The sequence below is a fragment of the Oncorhynchus gorbuscha genome, linkage group LG10 (genome assembly GCF_021184085.1).
Source record: "Oncorhynchus gorbuscha isolate QuinsamMale2020 ecotype Even-year linkage group LG10, OgorEven_v1.0, whole genome shotgun sequence".
NCBI classification, from domain to species: Eukaryota; Metazoa; Chordata; class Actinopteri; order Salmoniformes; family Salmonidae; genus Oncorhynchus; species Oncorhynchus gorbuscha.
The window spans coordinates 46018110-46045005 of NC_060182.1; the positions used below are offsets into that span (position 1 = coordinate 46018110).

Here is a 26896-nt window from a genome sequence, read left to right on the forward strand (position 1 = left end):
GGTTCTTGAGTAAATTAAGCAATTAACATCCCATCATTCTTAGGGTCATGTACAAAAATTCTAGGCAGTCCATTATTTTGTCTACCCTCCCCCCCAGTCTTTTCTACCAAAATTAACAAAACACCAAATTGGAATATCTTGTAGAAGAATGGTGTTGCATCCATCCAAAAGAGTACAAAGACACTTGTAGAATCTATGTCAAGTTGATTGGAGGTTGTTCTAGCTCGTTGTGGTACAATGCCCTATTAAGACACTTTATGTTGGTGTTTTCTGTATTTTGGCAGTTATAATACGACCGATAGTGATTTGACCAAATCAAATTGTATCGGTTGCGTACATAATTTAGTAGGTGTTGTGGCGGGTGCCACGAAATGCTAATGTTCCTAGTTCCTATCAATCCTTGCGGTAAAATGTCAACCAGCACACAATAAGCCAAAATAAAAAAAATTGCCAAATGTAGTACATCAGTAGATATTGAAATAGTATGTAAACATTATAAAAGTGACCCGTGCTCAATGACTATGCACATAGTGCAACAGTACATAGAGCTTACTACAAGCTCTATGCAGACACAATATTTGACTATTCATTTATTCATTAAAGTAGCCTATTTCAAATTGATAAACAAATATAATATCGGCGACTGTTCAAACAATAAACCAAACAACAAGAATCCACCCAAAAATGTATTAAAAAAAATAATAATAATGTGCACGCCGAGGAACTTCAAGCTTTTGATCCCCTCCACTGTGGACCCATCGATGTGGATCGGGGCGTGCTCTCTCTCTGCCACAACCATGTTTCATGAGTGTAACTCAATGGTTTTACCTCTCTGCCTGAAACATCAATTTAAAAGCAAATGTCTTCCAAAGTTTGAATTTGATGTATTCAAATGACCTAAGATACAGTAATAATAGCTCAATGACTAAGCAACATTTACATGTCTTCGTACCTCTGCCACAAATATCAAATGGGGTATGCATGCTCATAAGAGCGCTAACAATATATACTGTAAACAGCATAGCTATTGCAACATATTCTAAGTCATTGTCATGTATCAAATTTGTGACGCCCAAGGTAGGGGGATGAATTCAAGTCAGTCAAACTGACTGAAACAACTAGTTCTAAGAAAGAAAAGTGGGTCATATCATCTGGACAAACGACTTTATTTCTGGTAATGCATCTATACACTGTACATTCAGTCACTGTGGTATATAAGCATAGCTATTTTCAAACATAATCTCATAAAGTCCTTTACTTTACAATATAGTCCGTGTCATGAGAGAGGGAGAGGGTGTCGATGGGGGGAGGTGGAAAAAGGCGCGCTAAAACAAGGGAAAGGAAGGAATAGATAAATAAGCCAAGCTTTTTTTTCATACTATATGCGTGATTAATAAACGAGAAAGCACACATTTACCTCTTACATAAAAATATTTCTAGAATTGTAAAGTTGATATAGTATTAGCAGCAGCGTAGGGCTAAAAAGATACAAGGATGGGGAAAAAAATCTACGAGGTGACGGTAGTTCCTGTGTGACTCATTTTTACCATGGGGACATTATTTGATATTGAATATATTGTTAAAAATATATATGAACTGGTGAAAAAAGTCATTCAATATAAAGACTCTACAGTAAAAAAAAAATATCCAAACAATGGGATAAAACATATTTATGTAGGGTATATTCTCTAACGCACTGCAATAATGATTTTTTAAAAACATGTTCTCGGTTAAAACACAAACTCAAAAAAAACAAACAAGACAGCTATTGTGTCAGAAAAGCTTTCTTTTTGAATAAGGATAAACATTGTACATATATAATACAATATTGTAAATGAAAAATTATTTACATTTGTAAATTCTTCTTTTTTAATCTTCACACTGGCTAGTTTTGTCTATGAATATGTACTGTTATTGCTGCTTTATTGTCGTCCATTTAGGAAAATGGTTCCTGTTTAGAAAATGATAAATAATTTAACCCGTTTTTTTCTTTTACTTGGGAGCGAAGCGCCAATGTCGTCATTTTCTCCCCTTTTTGTAGAAAACCATGAAAAGGAAACTACAAATATCAATTTGTTTGAGTGTAAAAACAACTATAAAATGTGCCAATTTAAGGTCTGTCAAAGTCACAAACTCAGTGTTAGTCTCACAATAACATTGCCCTTTCTAATGTTGGTTAAGGCTTCAACATAATGCCCTCTTCACTAGTCATAGATGTCCACCTTTGGATAGGCAGACCAGATCATGTAAAACTGGTATGACATCCTTATCTACAACCAAGATTAACCTTATAATACCGCAATAGCTATGGTACATATGTTTTCTGTTGATACCTATAATTGTTTTTGACATGCATATCTCTGAAAGAGCATTTCTGAATGAATTACAGATATTATAGTTTTTTTAGCAGTTAAAAGTAATTAAATTGTTTTTTATTGATAATGTAGAGAAAATGTAATTACTACCGTAAACTGCAATAGCTTCATCTTGTGACTTGAGCAAGGTAGTCAAGTCAGGCCTGTCGAGAGGGATAGTGCTGAGAGGAGGGAGAATGTTCTAGATACTCCCCTCGAGAGTGCAAAAAGAAAGTATCCCCTCCATTGACAGTGTCTGCACTGTGTGACAGGCTTGACATCTGCACTGTGACGGTAATGACATCCCGTGGTGGAGTTGACTCTGAGCATGTCCCTATGGGCCAGCTACAATTACTTCATCGCCAGTGTTCCTGATCTGGAAACCATCTGCCCACTTTCAGGCACTTGCGGTTGTCCAGCATTGCGTTTGAACTTGTGTTGTGTTTTGGGGTGTACTTATGAAGTAGTTCTTCTTCTGATCTATGTAATAAACAACGTTTAGTTTCCTTTAAAATTAGGGTTTTTTTCTTTAAAAAATACATGTTTTCTGTATATTGCATAACACAATAAAACCTTTACATGTACAGTATCAATGCCCAATAATGACTATATGTATGGTAAACCTTCTCAAATGTCATGCATATGAAAGAAAATATGAGTTTTCGATTGGAGAAACAGACAAGCAATAAAAATATCCCACAACATCAACAACCAAAGGAAAATGGCATAAACACAACGTACATTCTGATTGCATTGTACCCACTGTGTATTTGGAGCATTATTAAATGTATTCTTGAATTAATCATGAATTTCTCCCAGGTAAACATGTGAGCAATGTGTCTTCGGACTCTTAACAATCACTGCTTTTCCATGACTGGTCGAACAGCTCTGTTTAACACCTTGGAACTTCGATGAATCATTGGCGTATTAATAAATACCAAAAATGTAGGAGAGATGAGCACTCGAAGACATTCTGTGTTTTGCAATCTTACGTCCCACTATCTTTCTATTTTGAGGAGTGTCAATTGATTAAACAGCCAAAGGGGTATAATTAGTGCCAAAAAATGATCGTAATGACATTTTTCAACAGCCCAAACTGTATCAGCAAGCAAGCGTGTACACCCCTTTTCTCTCTCATTTTATTTACAATATTTTGTCTTAAACACATGAATACATTGCATTTAAATGAGTTGCATATAATTAACAAAATGCTCACTTGGATTTATATTGTTCTTGTCATGGATATGTCCTCTCCAATGGAAGATTGAAGACAATAGTGGGAGTATAATGCATTATAACAGTATTTTGTTATGACAAAGTGCGATTTATAATTGTAACGTAAAAAAAAACATATCTATATTTACATAACATAATTTAATTAAAAATAACATTTTGTGGTTCTGGCTAAAGGTGCCACTTCCAGCCCTAAAATCATAATATTCAAATGTTTAATTTTTTAATCTTAATTTGAGCAAGTCATGTCAACTCTCGGTAATCAAATGAAAAGGAGGAAACACAGGCAAGCTAGTTTTAACCGACAGTCCCGGGGAAACTGACAGAGGTCTGGGCTTCAGATTGCACCCAGATCCAAATTGATCACAAAGTTTATCTTTATAAGTTCTTTACAAGTTCCAAAGAGATAAAATATCTAGTCCAATGCCATCCTCCTCACCTCTCCCATAGTAAACGTTATGTATTTCTGGAATAGTACAAAAAAAAAAGATCAAACTTTTCCTCGGTGGATCGCAATGGCCTGCTCTACACACCGACGAACCATGGTGGTACTGGTGGTAGTTTGTCTTGCTTGTTGTCTGTTAATATATTTTGTAAATCTTTTTTTAAGCTCCGATAGAACAAAGAATCAAAGATTTTTTTTAAATATTTTTTTTTATATCACTATGAACTCTTAAATAGCTTATAAAGTCATAAAATTATTTAACTTCTTCACGGGAAATGGAGTAGAAGTCCTGCTGGGGCACGTGGGCAGAGTCCAGTCCTCCTGCTCGGCTCGTCTGCCATTTTGAAAGCCCTCCATTTTGTTTCTAAACAGGCCAGTCTAATATCTTGTATTATTATCCTGTTTTTTTCATCATAGAAAAGTCTGTATCCAAAATGCTCACCAGTTTTTGTCTCAGAGAAAATACAGGCACAACCATATTTTGTGCTATATTTTTTTCTTCTTCAGATTCAATTTTCAGTTTTTGGAGGAGAGGTGCATTTCAGTGCTTGTCCTAGTTATACATACAGAGTTTGACTTGCTTTGTTTCTTGCTCCAAGGATGCACCCAAGCACTCATACATTTTTTTGTGAGGATGGATACGTGCACATATAGAGGTTCGATATATCTGCTTTTCTCTATTTTTTGTCTCTGTTAACTCAGTCTCTCTGGTTGGGTTGGGTGGGGTGGGCGTAGTTTTGTTTTGGGGTGCTGATGGTGGGGGATTGGAAGGGGGTTGATGGTGGAAGGGGCTAGTTGTTGGCGGGGGTATCCTTGGTTGTTTTGTCCTGCTTCTTGGGCCACAGCTGCTGCTGCAGCTCCTTAACCACTCTCTCCAGGTGCTCCCTGGCCTCCCGTTCCAGCATTAGGTCTGCCCGGAGCTGCTCGCGGTCTGCCTCGGCATGCTGGAGCTTCATTTGCAAGTCCTCGATCTGGAACAACAAAAAAACACCATGAAGCGTTGAGCTTAGGAACCAGACAATACACCTGCTTAGTGTGTCTACTTTCATCATGTTATGTATTTTCTTTTATTACTACCTAATATCATATCTTTAACTCTTAAAACTTAAATCACACACACACACACACACACAGCCAGTGTGACAGCAAGACGTCATAGCCACATACTTCCCCCCGCCATTGCAAACCTCTAAGCCTCTCCACTTCCCGACCCAGACACACAACAGTGAACTAGCGACACAGACCCAACTTAGCTGTCTCTCCAAATACCACAAACACTGTAAACATTCACTCAAGTACAGGCTTTTAAGACAGGGCTAGAAAGTAAATTGCTCTTTTTAGAGAAACCAGGACTCAAGGCCAGTGTACTTCTCTTTTGTTTTGTCTAATCTACATTTCCCATGATGCTTAAAAGGAACTACACGTCTCTTCCTGTTTCCTCTTTAGGCTAGCACTTATCTTGTGTCTGTGCTCTTTGGGTTACACCCATATGTTTTTGACCACGCAGAAGGAAAGTATTTTTTTCTTACCTAGTTGACTTTGAGCGCTTAACCTTGGTGTCAGACAGAAATGCTGCAATTACTTTCAGGGATAGCCTCAGCTTCAGAGTGTTTATGTAATCGGACTACAGACACTTTGACTATGGCCTCTTCTCTGTCTGGGTTTGAGTAGCCTATGGTGTGTGTGTCCTCACCTGTGCCGAGTACTTGGCGCGCAGGCGGCCCGCCTCGCAACCCTTGTCACACACTCGGAGCTGCCGGGCCTGCTCCAGCTCCCTCTTCAGACGCATGCGTGACTCATTAGCCTCCTTCATCTTCTTCTCGCTCTCAGCACGCAAGCGCTCAATCTCCTTCCTCAGGTTCCGCTTGGCCTCCGTGGCCTCCCTGAGCTTCTCTTTCTTAGCCACCCGCAGGAACTCCAACTCCTATGGGACAAAGTTGACGTAAACATTAGGATGAGCTAACTAGCAGTAGCATTACTGAGTTACCATTAGCGTGTACAGGTTAGCAAAAGCAAATTAGCATTGGCCTACAGAGGAAGAGTTGGCATTAAATGTAGTCAGGGACGCTAAACCAGACAACAAGCTAACTGTTGACATTGCGCCTGAGGAAACCCTGTTGAACTTTGAATCCTCTGAATCTCATAGTGAACTCCTGGTAAACAGATAAAGAGATAGCGTTAAATTATTTGATAAAAGTTCATCCAAACTAACAATGCAAGTTTAATGTAACATTAAGTCTGTTGAAAACGTTCTACTGCACAATGTACTGTGTTATAATACATACAGTTGAAGTCGGAAGTTTACATACACTTAGGTTGGTGTCATTAAAACATGTTTTTCAACCATTGCACAAATTCCTTGTTAACAAACAAGTATAGTTTTGGCATGTCGGTTAGGATATCTACTTTGTGCATGACACAAGGCCATTTTTCCAACAATTGTTTACAGACATATTATTTCACTTATAATTCACTGTATCACAATTCCAGAAGTTTACATACACTAAGTTGACTGTGCCTTTAAACTGCTTGGAAAATTCCAGAAAATGGTGTCATGGCTTTAGAAGCTTCTGATAGGCTAATTGACATCGTTTGAATCAATTGGAGGTTTACCTGTGGATGTATTTTAAGGACTACCTTCAAACTCTGTGCCTCTTTGCTTGACAAAAAGTTCATCCTTGGAAGCAATTTCCAAATGCCTGAAGGTACCACGTTCATCTGTACAAACAAGAGCACGCAAGTATAAACACCATAGGACCACGCAGCCGTCATTACCGCTCAGGAAGGAGACACGTTCTGTCTCCTAGAGATGAACGTACTTTGGTGCGAAAAGTGCAAATCAATCCCAGAACAACAGCAAAGGACCTTGTGAAGATGCTGGAGGAAACAGGTACAAAAGTATCTATATCCACAGTAAAATGAGTCATATAATCGACGTAACCCGAAAGGCAGCTCAGCAAGGAAGAAGCCACTGCTCCAAACCCGCCATAAAAAAGCCAGACTACGGTTTGCAACTGCACATGGGGACAAAGATTGTATTTCTGGAGAAATATCCTTTGGTCTGATGAAACAAAAATAGAACTGTTTGGCCATAATGACCGCCGTTGTGTTTGGAGGAAAAAGGGGGGTGCTATACAGGCTATATACCTTAGCGAGGCTACATACAGACACCGGTTAGTCAGGCTGATTTAGGTAGTATGTACATGTAGATATGGGTAAAAACTTCTTCGGGCTGCAATCCCGTTACCGGGATCGATATGACAACAGCCAGTGAAAGTGCAGAGCACCAAATTCAAACATACATGTATTTTATACAATTTTAACAGTAATTTTGTTGTTAATCCCACCAAAGTGTCCGAGTTCAAATAGGCTTTACAGCAAAAGCACCACAAACGATTATGTTAGGTCACCACCAAGTCACAGAAAAATTCAGCCATTTTTCCAGCCAAAGAGAGGAGTCACACAAAGCACAAATGGAGATAAAATGAATCACTAACATTTGATGATATTCATCAGACGACACTCATAGGACTTCAAGTTACACAATACATATATGTTTTGTTCGATAAAGTGCATATTTATATAAAAAATCTCAGTATACATTGGCGCTTTACGTTCACTAGTTCCAAAAACACCCAGTGATGAGAGCCACATCATTTTACAGAAATACCCATTATAAACGTTGATGAAAATACAATAGTTAGACATGGAAATATAGATACACTTCTCCTTAATGCAACCGCTGTGTCATATTTTAAAAAATCTTTACGAAAAAAGCAAATTATGCAATAATCTGAGTACAGCTTTCAGACAACAAAGCAGCCAAAAAGATATCCGCCATATTGGGTAGTCAACAGAAATCAGAAATAGCATTATAAATATTCCCTTACCTTTGATGATCTTCATCAGAATGCACTCTGAGGAATCCCAGTTCTACATTAAATGTTTGATTTAGTTCGATAATGTCAATAATTTATGTCCAAAGAGCTACGTTTGTTAGCACGTTTGGTAAACAAATCCAAAGTCATGAAGCGCGTTCCCTAGTTTTAGACGAAATATCAAAAGCTTCCGTTCCTGTCCGTATAAACATGTCAAACGATATATGGAATCAATCTTTAGAATGTTTTTAACATAAATCTTCTATAATGTTCCAACCAGAGAATTCCATTGTCTTCAGAAACGCGATGGAACAGAGCTCCCTCTCATGTGAACGCGCATGGTCAGAGCATGGTCAGCTCATGGCAGACCTGACTCATTCCTCTCTCATCCGGTCCCACTTCACAGTAGAATCATCAAACACGTTTCTAAAGACGGTTGACATCTAGTGGAAGCCTTAGGAAGTGCAACATAACCAATATCCCACTGTGCATTCAATAGGGGCTGGGTTGAAAATCAACCAACCTCAGATTTCCCACTTCCTGTTTGGAATTCTTCTCAGGTGTTTGCCTGCCATATGAGTTATGTTATACTCACAGACATCACAGACATCATTCAAACAGTTTTAGAAACTACAGAGTGTTATACTAATAATGCATATACAGAAACTACAGAGTGTTATACAATACTAATAATGCATATATTAGCAACTGGGACTGAGGAGCAGGCCGTTTACTCTGGGCACCTTTCATCCAAGCTACTCCATACTGCCCCTGCAGCCATAAGAAGTTAAAGTGACTATGAATATATGATGAACAGAGAGTACCAGTAGCGTAAAGAGGGGTTGGCGGGTGGCGGGACACAAAGTAGATAGCCTGGTCAGCCAATGTGAGGGAGCAATGGTTGGTCCAATTGAGGTAGTATATACATGAATGTATAGTTATAGTGATTATGCATATATGATAAATAGAGAGTAGCAGCAGCGTAAAAAAGGGGTTGGGGTGGGGACAATGCAAATAGTCTGGGTAGCCATTTGATTAAATGTTCAGGAGTCTTATGGCTTGGGGTAAAAACTGTTGAGAAGCCTTTTTGTCCTAAACTTGGCACTCTGGTACCTCTTGCCATGCCGAGCAATTGCAGTACCAGGCAGTGATGTTGCAGCTGTGGAACCTTTTGAGGATCTCAGGACCCATGCCAAATCTTTTTAGTTTCCTGAGGGGGAAATAGGTGTTGTTGTGCCCTCTTCATGACTGTCTTGGTGTGTTTGGACCATTCTAGTTTGTTGGTGATGTGGACACCAAGGAACTTGAAGCTCTCAACCTGCTCCACTACAGCCCCGTCGATGAGAATGGGGACGTGCTCGGTCCTCTTTTTCCTGTAGTCCATAATCATCTCCTTTGTCTTGGTTACTTGAGGGATAGGTTGTTATTCTGGCACACCCGGCCAGGTCTCTGACCTCCTCCCTATGGGCTGTCTCGTCATTGTCGGTGATCAGGCCTACCACTGTTGTGTCGTTTGAAAACTTAATGATGGTGTTGGAGTCGTGCCTGGCCATGCAGTCATGGGTGAACAGGGAGTACAGGAGGGGACAGGGGAGCTCCAATGTTGAGGATCAGCGTGGCAGATGTGTTACTACCTACCCTCACCACCTGGGGGCGACCCATCAGGAAGTCCAGGATCCAGTTGCAGAGCGAGGTGTTTAGTCCCAGGATCCTTAGCTTAGTGATGAGCTTTGAGGGTACTATGGTGTCCTCCTCCCAGAGTGCTAAGAACCTTGGCGTGATCCTGGACAACACCCTGTCGTTCTCAACTAACATCAAGGCGGTGGCCCGTTCCTGTAGGTTCATGCTCTACAACATCCGCAGAGTACGACCTTGCCTCACACAGGAAGCGGCGCAGGTCCTAATCCAGGCACTTGTCATCTCCCGTCTGGATTACTGCAACTCGCTGTTGGCTGGGCTCCCTGCCTGTGCCATTAAACCCCTACAACTCATCCAGAACGCCGCAGCCCGTCTAGTGTTCAACCTTCCCAAGTTCTCTCACGTCACCCCGCTCCTCCGCTCTCTCCACTGGCTTCCAGTTGAAGCTCGCATCCGCTACAAGACCATGGTGCTTGCCTACGGAGCTGTGAGGGGAACGGCACCTCAGTACCTCCAGGCTCTGATCAGGCCCTACACCCAAATAAGGGCACTGCGTTCATCCACCTCTGGCCTGCTCGTCTCCCTACCACTGAGGAAGTACAGTTCCCGCTCAGCCCAGTCAAAACTGTTCGCTGCTCTGGCTCCCCAATGGTGGAACAAACTCCCTCACGACGCCAGGACAGCGGAGTCAATCACCACCTTCCGGAGACACCTGAAACCCCACCTCTTTAAGGAATACTTAGGATAGGATAAAGTAATCCTTCTCACCCCCTCCCCCCTTAAAATATTTAGATGCACTATTGTAAAGTGGCTGTTCCACTGGATGTCATAAGGTGAATGCACCAATTTGTAAGTCGCTCTGGATAAGAGCGTCTGCTAAATGACTTAAATGTAAATGTAAATGTAAATGTGTTGAACGCTGAGCTGTAGTCAATGAATAGCATTCTCACATAGGTGTTCCTTTTGTCCAGGTGGGAAAGGGCAGTGTGGAGTGCAATAGAGATTGCATCATCTGTGGATCTGTTTGGGCGGTATGCAAATTGGAGTGGGTCTAGGATTTCGGGGATAATGGTGTTGATATGAGCCATTACCAACCTTTCAAAGCACATCATGGCTATGGACGTGAGTGCTACAGGTCTGTAGTCATTTAGGCAGGTTACCTTAGTGTTCTAGGGCACAGTGACTATGGTGGTCTGCTTGAAACATGTTGGTATTACAGACTCAATCAGGGACATGTTGAAAATGTCAGTGAAGACACCTGCCAGTTGGTCAGCACATGCCCGGAGCACACGTCCTGGTAATCAGTCTGGCCCCGCAGGCTTGTGTATGTTGACCTGTTTAAAGGTCTTACTCACATTGGCTACGGAGAGCGTGATCACACAGTCATCCTGAACAGCTGATGCTCTCATCCATGCCTCAGTGTTGCTTGCCTCGAAGCGAGCATAGCTCGTAGCTCGTCTGGTAGGCTCGTGTCACTGGGCAGCTCGCGGCTGGGCTTCCCTTTGTAGTCTGTAATAGTTTGCAAGTCCTGCCACATAAGACGAGCATCGGAGCCGGTGTAGTGTGATTCAATCTTAGCCCTGAATTTTTTCCCCCCCAGGTTGCACATTTAACATGTTGATGGAAATTTGGTATAACTGATTTAAGTTTCCCTGCATTAAAGTCTCCGGCCACTAGGAATGCCGCCTCTGGGTGAATGGTTTCCTGTTTGCTTACTTCCTTATACAGCTGACTTAGTGCCAGCATCTGTCTGTGGTGGTAAATAAACATCCACGAAAAGTATAGCTGAAAACTGTGGCCTGCAATTTATCACAATATACTCTACTTCAGGCGAGCAAAATCTAGAGACTTCCTCAGATTTTGTGCGCCAGCTGTTGTTTACAAATGTGCACAGACCCCCCCCCCCCCCCCCCCCCCCCCCACCCGTCTTACCGGAGTGTGCTGTTTGTTTGTTTGTGTGAAGAACTGAAAAACCGTGTGCGATCAAGGAGGCCTACAAACCTGACTCAGTTACACCAGCTCTGTCAGGAGGAATGGGCCCACATTCACCCAACTTATTGTGGGAAGCTTGTGGAAGGCTACGGTTGACCCAAGTTAAACAATTTAAAGGCAATGCTACCAAATACTAATTGAGTGGATGTAAAGTTCTGATGTAGGAAATAAAATCTAAAATAAATCATTCTCTCTACTATTATTGTGACATTTCACAGTCTTAAAATAAAGTGGTGATCCTAACTGACCTAAGACAGGGAATTTTACGAGGATTACGAGGATTAAACGTCCTGACGGCATTGTGAAAAACTGAGTTTAAATGTATTTGGCTACGGTGGATGTAAACTTCCGACTTCAATTGTAGTTGAACAAGTCAAGTGGTTTCAGTCAAGGGATGCAAAGTTAAGAACGTGTAGGATAGCTACTGATACATTCATAGGCAGGTCACCAAATAGAGCTTTCCTCCATATACTGTACATGTACCTAGAATTCCTATTTCAATACGCCACAACCCACAGTGTTTACTATAGGGATGGGTGAGGTCCTCTGAGTGAAGGGTTAAGGAGATGAGGGGGCGAACAGATGTGAGGTTTCCTTCCTCTTTGAAACTGAGAGACTAAGAGATTTATCTCTCTCTGTGTGTATATGTGTGTGTGTATATAGAAACACCCTTCTCATGGGAACCTAACTGCCAGGACAAGCATGTCTGTCGTCAAGCTTTGTTAGCTAAAAGTATGATTAAAAGGACAGAAAAAAAATCCCCCGTTCTACTTGCTCAATTTACAAAATGTCCTATTCGGTCACTTAAGTGGAACTTTTGAATAATGTTCCATGTCGGAGGATGCACGTTGTGTACCTTCACACACACACACAGTTGTCGTTTGTTTAAAAAATAGTTTCTTTCCAATACCGAAATAAAAATGGAAGTCTGCTCCGACTGCTTTTGCAGCAACATCCGTTTAAAATGTTTTTGCCAAGTCATGGTGTAAGCTGCCAGTCATCTGAGTTCTTAACATTTTGCCCTCCGTCTGGCACTTAGAGTTTGAGGAAACTAAGACAAACTGGCATAAGAATAGGGCTAAAACCTAGACATGAGCCCTGGGAGTTGTCAGATCTTAGTCAAGGTTCCCCATCACACAGGGATAGTTCATCAACCTGTCTCTGCAATTCTATATATTCTATATTTTATAAATATTTATGGATATTTGATTAAATATACACTGAGTGTACAAAACATCAGGAACACCTGCTCTTTCCATGACATAGACTGGCCAGGTGAATCCAGGTGAAACCTATGATCTCACTTGTCAAATCCACTTCAAACAGTGTAGATGAAGGGGAGGAGACAGGTTAAAGGAGGAATTTTAAGTAATTTAACAATTCAGACATGGATTGTGTATGTGTGACATTCAGAGGGCGAATGGGCAAGGCAAAAGATTTAAGTGCCTTTGAACGGGGTATGGTAGTAGGTGACAGGTGCACAGGTTTGAGTGTGTCAAGAACTGCAATGCTGCTGGGTTTTCCACGCTCAACAGCTTCCCATGTGTATCAACAATGGTCCACCAACCAAAGGACATCCAGCCAACAACTGTGGGAAGCATTGGAGTCAACACGGGCCAGCATCTCTGTGGAATGCTTTCCACACCTTGAAGTCCATGCCCCGGCAATTCAATATTAGGATGGCTTTCCTAATGTTTAGTATACTCAGGGTACATGAATTGGGATATAGGATAGTTGATTGATGGGTCTCTGTACCTGTTGGAGGCTGCGTTTGGCCTGCAGAGCTGAGCCAAGCTTTTCCTCCTGCTTCACCCTCATCTTGACGATCTCATGCAGGAACTTCTCCTTAGACTCCTTGGAGTCCAGCCCGCTGTCCAGCGCCTGCCTCAGGGTCTCCAGCTCCGACTCAAGACCCCCGGCCCCGGGTACATCGGGGGCCAACACCACTGCCACTGCTGCTGCTGCTACCCCAGTGAAAGGGCCACCCTCTGGGGTCAATACAGTCGACGTCAATGTACACACTGGGCGCTGTGCGCCAGGCGAGCTCAGGTCCTTAGCCGAGCTGGAGGAGGTGAAGGATGGGGAGGAGAGGGAGGAAAGGGACGAAGTGACTGGGGAAGGAGAGGATAGAGAGAGAGTAATGTTACATTTTGAGTCAGAGAAAGAGGTTTTCGGATGTAGACAAACTTAATCTTAAACATGACATGTTTCTGGGATACTCACATTCCTCTCGGCTCTCCACCTCAATCTCAACCTCTGAGTCCTCCTGTGTGGGCTTGCTGGCTGCTGCTGATGGGGGGCAGAGGGGCTCAGGGCCTGGGTGCGGGAGCTCCCCGGTGGCCATTCTCTTCCGGGGCCTGGAGATGGCCCCTTCTCCTGGGGCCTCCCTGGCGCTGGGGTGGAAGGTGCTGGGCACGGACGGGGACAGCGGCCCCGCCTTTGCCTGGGGGAGGGGTGTGAGGGCAACGTTTGGGGCCACGGCACTCTCCATCGTCTTGAAGTTGTAGAAGCTAAGAGGAAGAGAAAGAAAGAGAGAGGAAGATGTCAGAGGTGGTTGGTTTTTAGGTGTTTTTGGTTGGACTACAGGGAAAGAATTTAGAATGCTGCGGATGCTTTGACAATGAGCTAACAATGAGCATACGTGATACTTTATGTCACAGTCCAAAATGGGTTCAACAGCCACACGTAATAGTCTGTTAGCTATTCACTCCTACTAAGTGAAAAATTGTGAATGTAATGTGTGTCTTATGTGCTTATTTGTGTGTGGTGATTCACTCCGAGTGGGTGCACACGGTTGAGTGTGTGTGAGTGGTGCCGTGTGGGAGGCGGCGGTACAGTCAGCACTACCCCATGACCTCAGCCCACCCAGACAAGCCGGTGGGCCCTCCTGATCGTGAGGCATTCTGGGAGGGAACACCTCCGTGACATAGGAATGAGCACAAAATTCCCATCCAAAATGGCTGCCGTGGTTGTGCTCTCAAAGCAACCAAACTGTTGCTGCTTTTAAAGAGTGGGGTTTTTTCATTGTTTTAGAGCAGGGGTGTTGAACACATTTTGTCCTGGGGGGAGCATTCGGTCTTCACCCAAGTCCGGAGGGACGCTCTGAAAATTGGTTATATTTCCTTGTCGTTGAAACTTGGAAAAAAATAGTCCCTCTATCCATGTGTTTTATTTTTTATTTTTGCTCCCTGACTGTCAATAAATAAACTGTATGAATGTAGGTTCATTGACTGTGCACAGTGATTATTAGCGAGCTGGACAGTCAAGAAACTGTGTGAATATTGGTCCATAATCATTTCTACACAGTTTCGATTTGGTTGTAGTGATTTTAAAGTATTTTAACTCTAACCACCCACGGGCTGGATTGAACACCCTCGCGATGTTTGATACCCCTCCCTGTTTTAGAGGCTTGGATGATTGACGTGTGTTTAAAGCATGGACTTGGTGTACTATCTCGACGTGTGTGTTTCTTCAGGGTAGTGTGCTGTTGTTTGTTGTTGTCCGTATGTTGAGTTCACCTGTCTCTCAGTGCAGCCAGAGGGCGGTTGGGCGTCTCTTTGTCCCCAGCCGAGAGGTTAGGGGACCAGGGCCTGAAAGCCGAGGGTCTCTGTCTGGGCTGGATGCAGTTGAGCCCCGTATTGTCTGAAGCCGAGAGGGATCTTAACCAATCGGGTTGCTTCTCTTTCTCAGCGGACAGGGGCAGCGATGGGAAGTCTTCATGTTTAGACTTCTTGGCTGGGATGGGATCTGATGCCTGGGGAGAGAAAAGAAGGGAGAGAAGAGAAAATGGCATGTAAGACAAATTGTAGGGCAATTTTAGAAGTACAAGGTCAAATCTATGTTCTATTCAGAGACCGGACGTTTCCTTTGTCCAGCGGGTGGCAATATGATCCGCACTGACTGCTTGGCATCCTCAATGGCCTACCAGTCTCTAATGCCAGTGAACTGAAAATGCATCCAGAGGTGTAAGATGGCTCTCACCTGTGTGTGTGTGTGTGTGTGTGTGTGTGTGTGTGTGTGTGTGTGTGTGTGTGTGTGTGTGTGTGTGTGTGTGTGTGTGTGTGTGTGTGTGTGTGTGTGTGTGTGTGTGTGTGTGTGTGTGTGTGTGTGTGTGTGTGTGTGTGTGTGTGTGTGTGTGTGTGTGTGTGTGTGTGCGTGCGTGCGTGCGTGAGCCCAAATCGACAATTAACTCCTCGAAACAGGTGTCACAGAAAAGGCGTCTGACAACTCGGATTATAAGTGTGTGTAAATTTAGGAGTGGTGTTGACTGTGCGTGTATTTGCTATAGTTGGGAGTGCTTGAGGGTTATTATAGTGTTAGACAACACAAGACGGAAGCCTCAACTCTCACACTGGAGCTTGCAAGTCCTTCTTAACCAGCTGGTATATTGACATACACTTCTAAGTTATACAGAGACGGTTTGACTGAGGTTGAGCTTGTTTTGGTCAAACAACTATCAACAGTGACAGCTTTTGAGCAGTGTTGCAATAATGTTGACACTAAGATAGGCTGCATTGCTTCAAACACTTACAGTACACACACACGCGCTCACACTCACACACAGTCTGCACACGCCAGCACTCCAGACAATTGTACTACAGTGTATTTCAGCAGAGGTGAGACGTCTCTCTCTATCCCTTTCTCTCTCTCTCTTTCTCTTTCTGTCTCTGAGCTGAGGGAGTCTTTAAAAAGCAGACAAGGGCAGGTCTGTGTTCCGGACTGCCATGACCTCAGCCTCTCCAAGCTGTGGCTGTCACTAGTCTCCCCCGCCCACCCCCCTTCCCCCGCAGCCCTCCTCACTGCAAGTCTCTGTCTCTCCTCTTCTTCCTTTTCTCATTCTCTCGAGCCAACCAATAAACGTAATGCTGTGTATCTTTTACTACGATCTTGCTTGAAAAAGAGATACACATGTGTTTTGCAAATGCTAATAGTTGTACCGAGAGTGAATGACAACAGAGCATCTGGAAATTATATAGAAATGTATAATAGCTATATAATTCCACTCCCTCATCATTAGCATCATAACACAAACCAAACCTTATGTCACAATTGCTGATTGTAATATATTGTTGTACACAAGAACAACATTTAGAGAGCCCAAATCTAGCATTCGTTATATCACACATGTGATGTTTGGCCACAGACAGACAATAGCCTATCGTTACAAAATCGACTCAAATGATTGAGAACGTGGAAATAGGAACTAGGACATAGGATGAAAAGACTCTGGAATATTGGGACGTGGCCAATGTCTCTGAGAGGAGCAGATGTCTTGCTTCCGTCTACCTGACCACCTAACCAGGGCTCTGCGTGTGCGTGTGCGCGCGCGCGTGCATGTGTGTATGTACTCTGGACGCGTGCCAAGGTCTTCCAGACCAAACAGGAAATGCTGGGGGCAGTGCTTTGTGGAAGGAAGTGAAATCTGAAGGACGGGCCGAGGTGAATCGTAACATTGCTGTCTTCCAACGTATTGTCTCACACACACCCAAACACTAACTGTGTGTGTGTGTGTGTGTGTGTGTGTGTGTGTGTGTGTGTGTGTGTGTGTGTGTGTGTGTGTGTGTGTGTGTGTGTGTGTGTGTGTGTGTGTGTGTGTGTGTGTGTGTGTGTGTGTGTGTGTGTGTGTGTGTGTGTGTGTGTGTGTGTGTGTGTGTGTGTGTGTGTGTGTGTGTGTCTGTACGTGTGGTGTGTCCTACACAAGGTGGGACACATCTACTTTTATTAGAAAGCCAACAGCCCTATGCTGATAAGCCACTGCGTTGCAACAGGATTGCCAATAACACCAATTATTAGAATAATAATTGGCTTGGGCTGCAAATGTGGGCTGCAAATGTGGGGCAAGAGTACATGCTTGTATAGCAAGAGTGAGGTGGAAGAAAGGGAGGGGCAAGGCTTGTTTTTATGATCCTGTCTGGATTACACAGCATAGACAGGATGTCACGCTCGAATATAAGGCCTTTGATTAGCCAAGTTGTGTGAGAGACATGCCCAGACGAGTTTCGGCTCACTGAAAATACCCGCTTTTGAAATCTCACACCTCGGTGGAGTCATAGTATCTGCACCACCACCGCCTAGGAATAGCCCGGGGTTGAGAGTGTGACAAAGCCTTTTCCCGTGAGGGCTGGCTGGGTGGATGGAGGTAAGGAGGGAGAAAATAGAGAGAGAGAAGATAGAGAGAGTAGCGGATAATGCTCAGCTGCCAGGAAGCTCTCCGGATGAGTGTGTGGCATGCATGTCTGCCAGCGTGTGTGTCTGCTCATGTGGGTGGGGCACGTCACACTCTGTCAGTCACGCTCAGTTTAAGTCTATGTGCCCTGTATGAAACTCTTCAAGTTCTTCTGTCTGCTAGCTATCACAGTGTGGTACACCAATGTAGCATCCAGCTCAGCACAGTCAAACACTCATGCTATGGCTAGCTAGCGCTGAGGCTAACACTAGAGCAGACGAGGAAGCAAAGGTCACCTCTGGCCACACAGGCAGGGGGCTCTTACTCGGACAACTCCATGTCTGAGCCCTCAATGTTACACATCCAATGAGGGTTTTGGATGTTACAGAGCCAATCAAATTCCAAGTAAGTTAGAGAATTGCTTGATTCTGGGGGGGGGAAATGTGACTTGGCAATTTTGGTGGGAGGATAATTGTCCGATCTAAAAAGGCTTGAAAAAAATCCTCCTCACCGAAAAAGCCCAGGCTTTGTGGTACAGTGGATAGACGATCTGTTTTCTCAAGAGGTAGAAATGACACTCCCATGACACAATCTGTCATTTTCGTTGCTCTCTCCCTCGGTCTCTGTCTCTCACTGTCCCTGCCTCCCTCTGTCTGTTTTTCTGTCTCAATTCAACACTGCGTTTCTTGTGACACAGATTACAGGATGTCCTCTCCAAACAAGCAGAATTCCATTCAACAAAAGCAAGCAAGCAAATCCAAGCTAGAATGAAGGAAAAAAGTCCCGACAACACAGGGAGGTAAACAAACAGACTGTTGGGGGTAAACAGTCAACCGTATCTCAACCCAATTTAAAATCTCCATCTCACGATCAAAATGAAACCAAATTCCTGCAACTATCAGACAATGCGGTTCAATGTCATACTCTGGTCTTATTCTGGTCCGGTTTCAACTATACTACATCTTGGTTGTCTAGGCAAACCCTGACCATGACATTGACCGCGTGAATGAGGTCACTTCCTGTTTGGCCTGCCGAACTCACTTCCACGTTGAGTTTGCGGCCTGAGTGTGAAACCTTGTCAACAGTGTCAGTGACGTGGTTGTGTCAGAGAGAAGAATGGCCCGTGGTGCTAGATTATGTATATGTGGCACCAAACATGTTGTGTTAGCTAGTGCAAAGCTAACATCCTCTCAGACTAAGGGGAAATTAAAGTCTCTAACTCTCGAGTCCCACCCTGCCTGTGACCTGTCTTTGACCTCCTTGCTGGAGGGGCCACACTGTGACTGCAGGAAGGGAGGGCCTTCCTGGAAATTAGCCTAGCACCTTGTCTAGCGTTCGCTGCTAGCTCGCAGAAGGACATGAAGCGAGAGATGTCTCACTGCGCCTTAACCGCAGAAACCTGAAGTCTACATCTGCTGGCAAACAAACAGGTGTCAGACAATGCGTTTCCATGAAAATGTGATTAAAACAAACACACCTGTGTCTCTGTACTCGGTGAGGTAAATAACTATAAACAGGTTTTTGAGTTACAGCAACACAAGCTCAACACTGCAGACTAGGCTCAATTTCATCTTAAGTGTCTACTCTATACTATAATTATTTAAATATCTAAATACGGTGCAACTGGATATGTGCATTTTGGAGGTTCTACTTTTCTTCGCTTTGCTGACTAAACTTGAAAGTACCTCATTTAGTATTCACTTTGATATACCGAGGAACACTTTCTCTGTGCTCAGCAGTTAAGTGAGTATGTTTAGTCCTTCTAGTTGGGCTGCTGTATAGAGAGGGTGTATTCAGTTGTTGATTGAATATCCCTGTTCTATTGCAGTCATGTTCAAAATATACAGCCAGGGATTTACTGACATGTTTCTGTGTGCGCGCGCGTGTGTGTGTGTACTAGTAGCAGCAAGGGGTGAGACGAGAGGCATATGTTCAGGTAGCTGACTTCTGTAGTGAGAGAGAGGGGTCAGCATCTGTACTACCTTTACATACACACAACCCCATCTATTTTCATGTCTTCCTAATACGAGAACAAAAACAGCCCAATTCCACAACTTAACCTGCAACTTCAACCTCCAACAGTCCTAGCCATCCCTTATCAAATCAAATCTGATTGGTCACATACACATATTTAGCAGATGTTATTGCCGGTGTAGAGAAATGCTTGTGTTCCTAGCTCCAACAGTGCAGTAATTTCTGACAATACACAACAATACACACACATTTTAAAGTAAAATAATGGAATATATACATATCGTGTAAGTCCAACGTTAAGACTTTGCTCCTGACAGCATTCTCTCAGTCTCCACGTCCTTATGGAAGGACAATGTTGATAACTTTCAGAAAATACAGACTACAGAACATAGTTGTCTTTTTTTATATATGGCTGATGCACTTTGGGCTTTCCCAGAACAGAATGCGGTCTGGTGTTGTTCCTCCTCAACTGAGGTTTCCACTTCCAGGAAGAGTCCATGGGGACAGACATAACAGACCCTTCTACGTGGTTGTGCTCGGCTACATTAGGCTAGGGCCACCACAAAAAGGGGAGAACAGGCTAGCCAGCCGCAGCTAAATTAGGCTCAGGTCCCAAGGGGACAGGAGTCTCACACACCCTAGCCACATCAGAGAGAGAGAAGGGGAGGAGGAGAGAGAAGGTGTCTGGGCAGATGGAAAGAGAGGGAGGGAGCGAAAGGGGAGAAGGGAAAGGCAAGATAACCATTGCGTGGCGAGGGATCGTTTTTAAGCAGACTACAGAAACTCTCCCTTATATACAAATGTATGAGAGAGAAGCATGAGAGAGAGGGAGAATGCGAGATAGAGGGAGAGAGAGCAGTTAATGACTTTCCTTGTTCCACAGGAATCCCATCCTGCCTGAAAGTAAATTTCCAGTGAAAATCTCACTTTTAAAAGTTAACATGCTGTTAACTCATAACTAAATAATGCATATTTTTGTTGTGCTCCGATTACACGCAAGCACCTAGTTCAGCAGTTTAAACATGATGACTTCAGCCTTATGTGAAAACCCTTACTTGCTAGCTAACGAGCTTTCCTCTTTTGTTAGTTAGCGACCTAGCCAACGTTAGCTCTCATTTGACTGGTATAACATTATGTTAGCTAGCTAACTACCTAGCTAATTAAAACAAAACCACATTCATTGGCTAGCTACCTTTATTTGCCTCTTCGTTAGCTAGCTAGCTTTCAGTTGACTGGTGTTAGCTAGATACAGCGGCTGGCTAACTGCTGGGCTTTGTACAAGCAAGCTAACGTTAGCTAACTAAAATATCTGTTTGCATTTATTAACCTCAGATTGAATACCCCCATATAGCTAGCTATATAGAGTAGCCTACGTTTGTTAGCATATACTTCAAATGACTGGCAGCAATACTCTTGAGTTTTGGCAAAAAAATGTTAGCATTGTCAGAATTTCTACAAAAAAGTGTCACAATGTTTCTTAACAGATTATTAAATTATCAATTTAATAAAAACTGTTGCACCCTCCAAACTTAATCAATTTGTTTTTAAGTCCAATGATAACTTTATGGATGCTATCGTCTCGTTTTAATTCAATGTCTAGAATTTGAGCTAGGTACTATAAGAAATACTCTTCAAACTCAACTGCTAACCACCCTATTATAAAATCTGGTACGTGGATTTTTGGTAATGGACAGACGGATCATGACGAGAGGCGGGGAGTGCGTTGTGTACCTCCAATCAAGTTGATTTGCGAATTGCCATCGAGATTGGTGTCATATTGGCTTATTTATAATGATAGGGAGAATTTAATTTAGCACTGAGCTTCAACCTGTAACCAGAACGGGGTTGACTCATCCTATACTCATATGTGGCCAACATTAAGAAAGAAAAAAAAGAAACACTTTATCTGAAAAACTTTTATCTGAAACAGGCTGTTTAAAAAATGCTTGCCATTTCCTCATAGAGGATTGACGTCATCCACCTGAGGAGGACGAGCTGTCCACTCAGCAGTCTACTCACATTAATATTTTTAATAACCAGTAGACGCCCTCACCATTCTGTTGTTGGGGTACGCCCACACCATTCCAACACAGAAAAGCTGCTTTTTAACGCATATTGTAATTAATAGTACGTTATATTTCATAGAAATCTGGAAACACTGGAAAGTTACTTGAAGGCCTAGCAGAGAGCGGTGAACACACACCCACTCTGACACACACACAAAGACCTGGCGCAGCGCCAGTGCTTCAGAATAGTCTAAACCAGGTCGGAGAGTGAGCGAAATAGGGAGAGTGAGAGAGGGAAAGGGAGAGTGAGAGAGGGAAATTGGGGGGGGGGGGGGCTCCATTTCCTATGGCCAAATTTGCTTTGGCAACTGTTTCCGTGGGAATAGTGCGAGACTGGTTCCCCTAAGCCAGAGAGGCATCGGCTCCACTGGAGGAAGGGTTGAAGCATGGGGGGTGGCCATGGTAAGCAAATACAGCTGGACTTTCCCATCCTCCATCCATATCTATACCCCCCCGTGCCAAAGCAAAACATGAGCCGGTCTGTCTGCTAGATGAAGCTAGCTGATTGTGGAGGGATCAAATGCTAGCCAAATGCTAACACGACACGTTGGATGGCTGTGCATAGCTATACACAAGGACATGTCCACATTGTGACATGACATGTTATAACCCTGCACCAGCTGGCCATAAAATGGCTTATGAACATGCTATGCTATGAAGCATGGAATGATGTCTGACTTATGTGAAGGTTTCAAAGCCAGCTTTGTCACCTTATGTGTCTCAACACCAGTGGGTAGTGGGCAATTAAGAAGAGTATTGGAAGACTCAAATGTCACAACTAAATATTTGTTTCTTTTGACTTCTTTGGTCCCTGGCCAAGTAAGATGGGCCAAAGAGCAAAGTGTCCCTTTTCACATAAGCACGTAATGCTAGAAAATAATGCAATGTCTGCCTTACTATCCAAACAAGTAATGTTTTATAGCCATCTAAAAGCTAGATAATTCAATTGACTATATTTTAAAAGTTGTTCTAATCCCTGCCACACACTAATGGACAGTTTTATCGATCTGCCTGTGTGTGTGTGTGTGTGTGTGTGTGTGTGTGTGTGTGTGTGTGTGTGTGTGTGTGTGTGTGTGTGTGTGTGTGTGTGTGTGTGTGTGTGTGTGTGTGTGTGTGTGTGTGTGTGTGTGTGTGTGTGTGTGTGTGTGTGTGTGTGTGTGTGTGTGTGTGTGTGTGTGTGTGTGTGTGTGTGTGTGTGTGTGTGTGTGTGTGTGTGTGTGTGTGTGTGTGTGTGTGTGTGTGTGTGTGTGCAGATCTCCTCCTTCCTGGCCATGAATGGAGAATAATTGTACTCCCCATCTTAATGATAACATGACTGACCATCAAGTAACAGAACACAACTCATGGATAATCAAACATGGTCATGTGGCCATGCCTTCTCACCATATCACAGTGCCGTACTTCTCACAGCTATTGGGTGCTGTTGAGGCAATAGCTAGCCTAGAGAGAAGAAACAACATTTCTCAAAGGAATTTAGGTGTGGCTTCATTGCCGTGGGTTATGACAGGGCTTTAAAGTCCACTCCAGATAGTTTATTTGGCGTCAGAAGGCCTCCCCTTCATATGGATTATTCTGAGTGGGAATGGCAGAAGAGAACAAGAATGCCAGCCTTTACAGCCTCGTAAAGGCTTGCTCTGGTTAGGGAAAGGCTGAGAGGGACGGAGGAGAGGAATCCACTGAGGAAAACTAAGGACCGTTTTCACAGGAGCAGATGTGGACAACAAGGCGAGGGGAACGGTGTGTGTGTTGGGGGCTGGGTGGGTGTACAGTTGAGCCTAGTGTGTGTGTGAAAGCACACCCCCGTTTTTTAAATATATTTTTTTATGACCTTTATTTATCTAGGCAAGAACTAATTCTTATTTCACAATGAAGACCTACCCCGGTCAAAACCTCCCCTAACACGGACGATGCTGGGCCAATTGTGCTCCGCCCTATGGGACTCCCGATCACGGCCGATTGTGATACAGCCCCGGGTGGAATCAGTGCCTGTAGTGACGCCTCTAGCACTGAGATGCAGTGCCCTCGGCCAGTTGAGGTTGAATGTGAAAGGGTTAAGCCACATGGCTGAGTGAATACATCAATTGCAGTGAGGGGTGTGTGGGCATTGCATGCTCCAGCTGGCACGGAGGCACACACACACCGCCAGTTTGATTTCCAAGTATTACTTACGGGGCAGTGGAACACCAGCGGGTACAGTGTTTTTGGGTGCTCAGGCTATTGCTGCACATGCCTCGACATGTGACGCCCTAAACCTACCACACACAGGCAATCCCCAGAAAGCAGTGTGCAAGCTCTCACTGCTACAGACACACACACAGGCATGTTTACACACCTATGCCAGATTTCACACACACACACACACGCACGCACGCACGCACGCACGCACGCACGCACGCACGCACGCACGCACGCACGCACGCACGCACGCACACACACACACACACACACACACACACACACACACACACACACACACACACACACACACACACACACACACACACACACACACACACTCACTCACTCACTCACTCACTCACTCACTCACTCACTCACTCACACACACACACAAGCTGTGCCACACAAAAAAAGCAAACATGCCCACGACCACACTTCAAAGAGCTGCAGTGTGGGGCTAAGTTGTGGAGACAAGCCTTACTCCATAACAATAAATCACAGATCTGAGGACCTAAAACGGACTCCCAACTGTTCCCAACTGCACTTCTATAGACACCCCAAACAAAACACACCATGGGGTGCCCTGCACTCATAATGTTAGGCCCCCTCTCAATACTTGAAAACAGGCATTTCTCCGTAATCCTCTTTTGGGGATTTTGCTGTTTGACAGAATACGGATAGGTTTAAAGACAACTTCAAGGTAGAAAACCTATCACGTTAAATCAGTGATCGCAATGGGATAGGAGGAAGGAGGGATGCATGTCTCAAGTAGTTGAGACCAGCCACAGGACTTTCCCCATGCAGTGTGCCTATCTGTTGCTAACCTTGTTGTAACTGCTTTAAAGTTATTGAACAGAGCTGCATTGACAACAGCTGAGCAGCAAGCTGCCTTTCTCTATGTGTGTGTGTCTGTCTGTGTGTTTGTGTGGTGCACTAAGGCCCAGGCATGGGGTGGGGAATTTAGTCAGGCTAGTTGTGAGGGAGCACAGGCTAGACATCACAATCCCCCCTCCCCTGTCTATAAGGCTAAAGCCCTTCCCTGGAGCCTGCCAATACCAGGGATAAGGACAGACGACCAATTACAATCTTAACCTCGATCGCCCGCACCCAAAGCCGCTTTCTCCTTTTTTCCCTCTCTCTCTACCAATCTACCAAAGGGAGAGCCACCACACACAGAACCAGGAAGAGGAGACGTCGGCTCACTCTAGAGGGTGGTGGCCATTATAGAAATAGAAGGAAAAGAACAGAAGTAGTTCTGAAATGTAGGATCTGGATTGTTCTCTTTTTCTACAGCCACTATGGCTGCCTGTCCGTATAGCCCATCGCCTACGCTACGTTTCAATATTCACACATCCACATCACATCCATTCACATCCTTTGCGTCATTTCAAGTGGCATGCTGGTATGAGTTTGGGATTTTGTGCCCATAGGGGCTGACTAAACTTGGTAGCTTGATTGTTTCTATTAGCTCCTATATGGAATTCGGCATAAGGAAAGAGGACCTTGAAGCAATCACTTAGAGGTGGAGTGGTTTGTTGATGAGAGGTGGATATTGTGCCACATGAATAGGAGTCAATGGAACTCGAGACACATGAGGATAATTAAAGGTATGAAAATGGTAAATGATGCGAGTAGAATGAAGGGTGAGTATTCCGAGGTTCTCGAGTAATCGTACTCACATCGAAGTAGCACTCGAGACCGATCCACGGCATGTATAAGGGGACTATTCATGTCAATATCAAGGTCCACAAGGAAGCTGGAGAAATTAGTGTGTTTGTTTAAAATGTATGGGGTCTGTGTGTGTATAAGTAGTTTGTTTATTTGAACGTGAGTGTGTGTACGTAGGGTCCAATGTGCTAGAGTATACCATGTAAAGGGTAGTTGTTTACCAACGGTTAAACTGCTGTCACTGTGATGCCATTCCAGAGTGTGTGACACTAGACAGACTGGGAGGCTAGCCCGTATTGAGTAGAGTGCAGGTCAAAGAGCAGGAACCCTTTCTCCCCTCTGCCTGCGGCAGAGTCTGAGCTGGAGAAGTCTGATTATTGCCACCTGGCATTGTCTGCCATGTGTGTGTGTGTGTGTGTGTGTGTGTGTGTGTGTGTGTGTGTGTGTGTGTGTGTGTGTGTGTGTGTGTGTGTGTGCGTGCGTGCGTGCGTGCGTGCGTGCGTGCGTGCGTGCGTGCGTGCGTGCGTGTGCGTGCGTGTCTGCGTGTGTCTGCGTGTGTGCGCACGTGCATGTGTGTGTTGGACTGACTCTATATCAGCGCCGGCCCTCATTTTCATAAGAAAATCCTATAAATCCTCTCTCTACCTCCTTCTCTATAGCAACCCGGGGAGACACTCCGATTAAGCGGCTCCATCTCAGCTGGGCGCCCCCGTCCTTTTCATCTTTTAAAATTCTAATTGAGGACTCTTTTCAGAATGGAGCTTTTATGGCTTTTATGGGTCACCAAAGTCCCAGGCTCCCGTTTTTCCTACCGTTTTTCCGGTTCTTTCCGACGGATGTTGAGATAAAACCGGGGGCTGGATGTGGGATGTTGCGGGATTAGGCTCTTCAGGGATTGACCCCAGCCGAGCTGTCTGCTCAATCCTCTTGATTAAAACCGGGGAAGGTGTGATACGGCAAACAGATCTCGGTCGCGGTTTCCCGCCGGGCGCAACTAAGGTTAGGGCCTTAGACAATCCCGAAAGAAAGCATCCAAAACACGGGTGTCTGGGTCGGGGTGGGGGGAAGCAATGCTTCCCAGTCCTCACACACACAACTGCATAAGCCCTGAACCATCTGAGACAGCAAGATTTTCAGATCTCTAACACGCCAAAGAACACATTTATCCGAGAAGAGAGAAGGGGGTCACTCTTCTTCCCTTTCGTCTTCTTCCTTCCTACGGGGCAAGGTAGATTAGCCATTTTACAAACCGATTCAAGTCCGCCGTGGTGGTTGACGTATGACGTATGACTCCCAATGCCGAT

At 44.1% G+C, this 26896-nt stretch overlaps 1 protein-coding gene across 2 annotated transcripts in view; it reads right to left on the reverse strand.

The window, feature by feature from the left end:
• Positions 1 to 1147: 1147 nt before the first annotated feature.
• Positions 1148 to 26896, reverse strand: part of LOC124046181 (ski oncogene-like) — an 83541-nt gene continuing 57792 nt past the window's right edge. For both annotated transcript variants that reach the window (XM_046366282.1, XM_046366281.1), the window contains 5 exons: positions 15059 to 15294; positions 13764 to 14050; positions 13296 to 13651; positions 5726 to 5956; positions 1148 to 5003 (listed from right to left, as the gene is read on the reverse strand). In XM_046366282.1, the coding sequence (XP_046222238.1) occupies positions 4824 to 5003; positions 5726 to 5956; positions 13296 to 13651; positions 13764 to 14050; positions 15059 to 15294 (1290 nt within the window). In that variant the 3' untranslated portion in view covers positions 1148 to 4823. The remainder of the gene's footprint in view (positions 5004 to 5725; positions 5957 to 13295; positions 13652 to 13763; positions 14051 to 15058; positions 15295 to 26896) is intronic.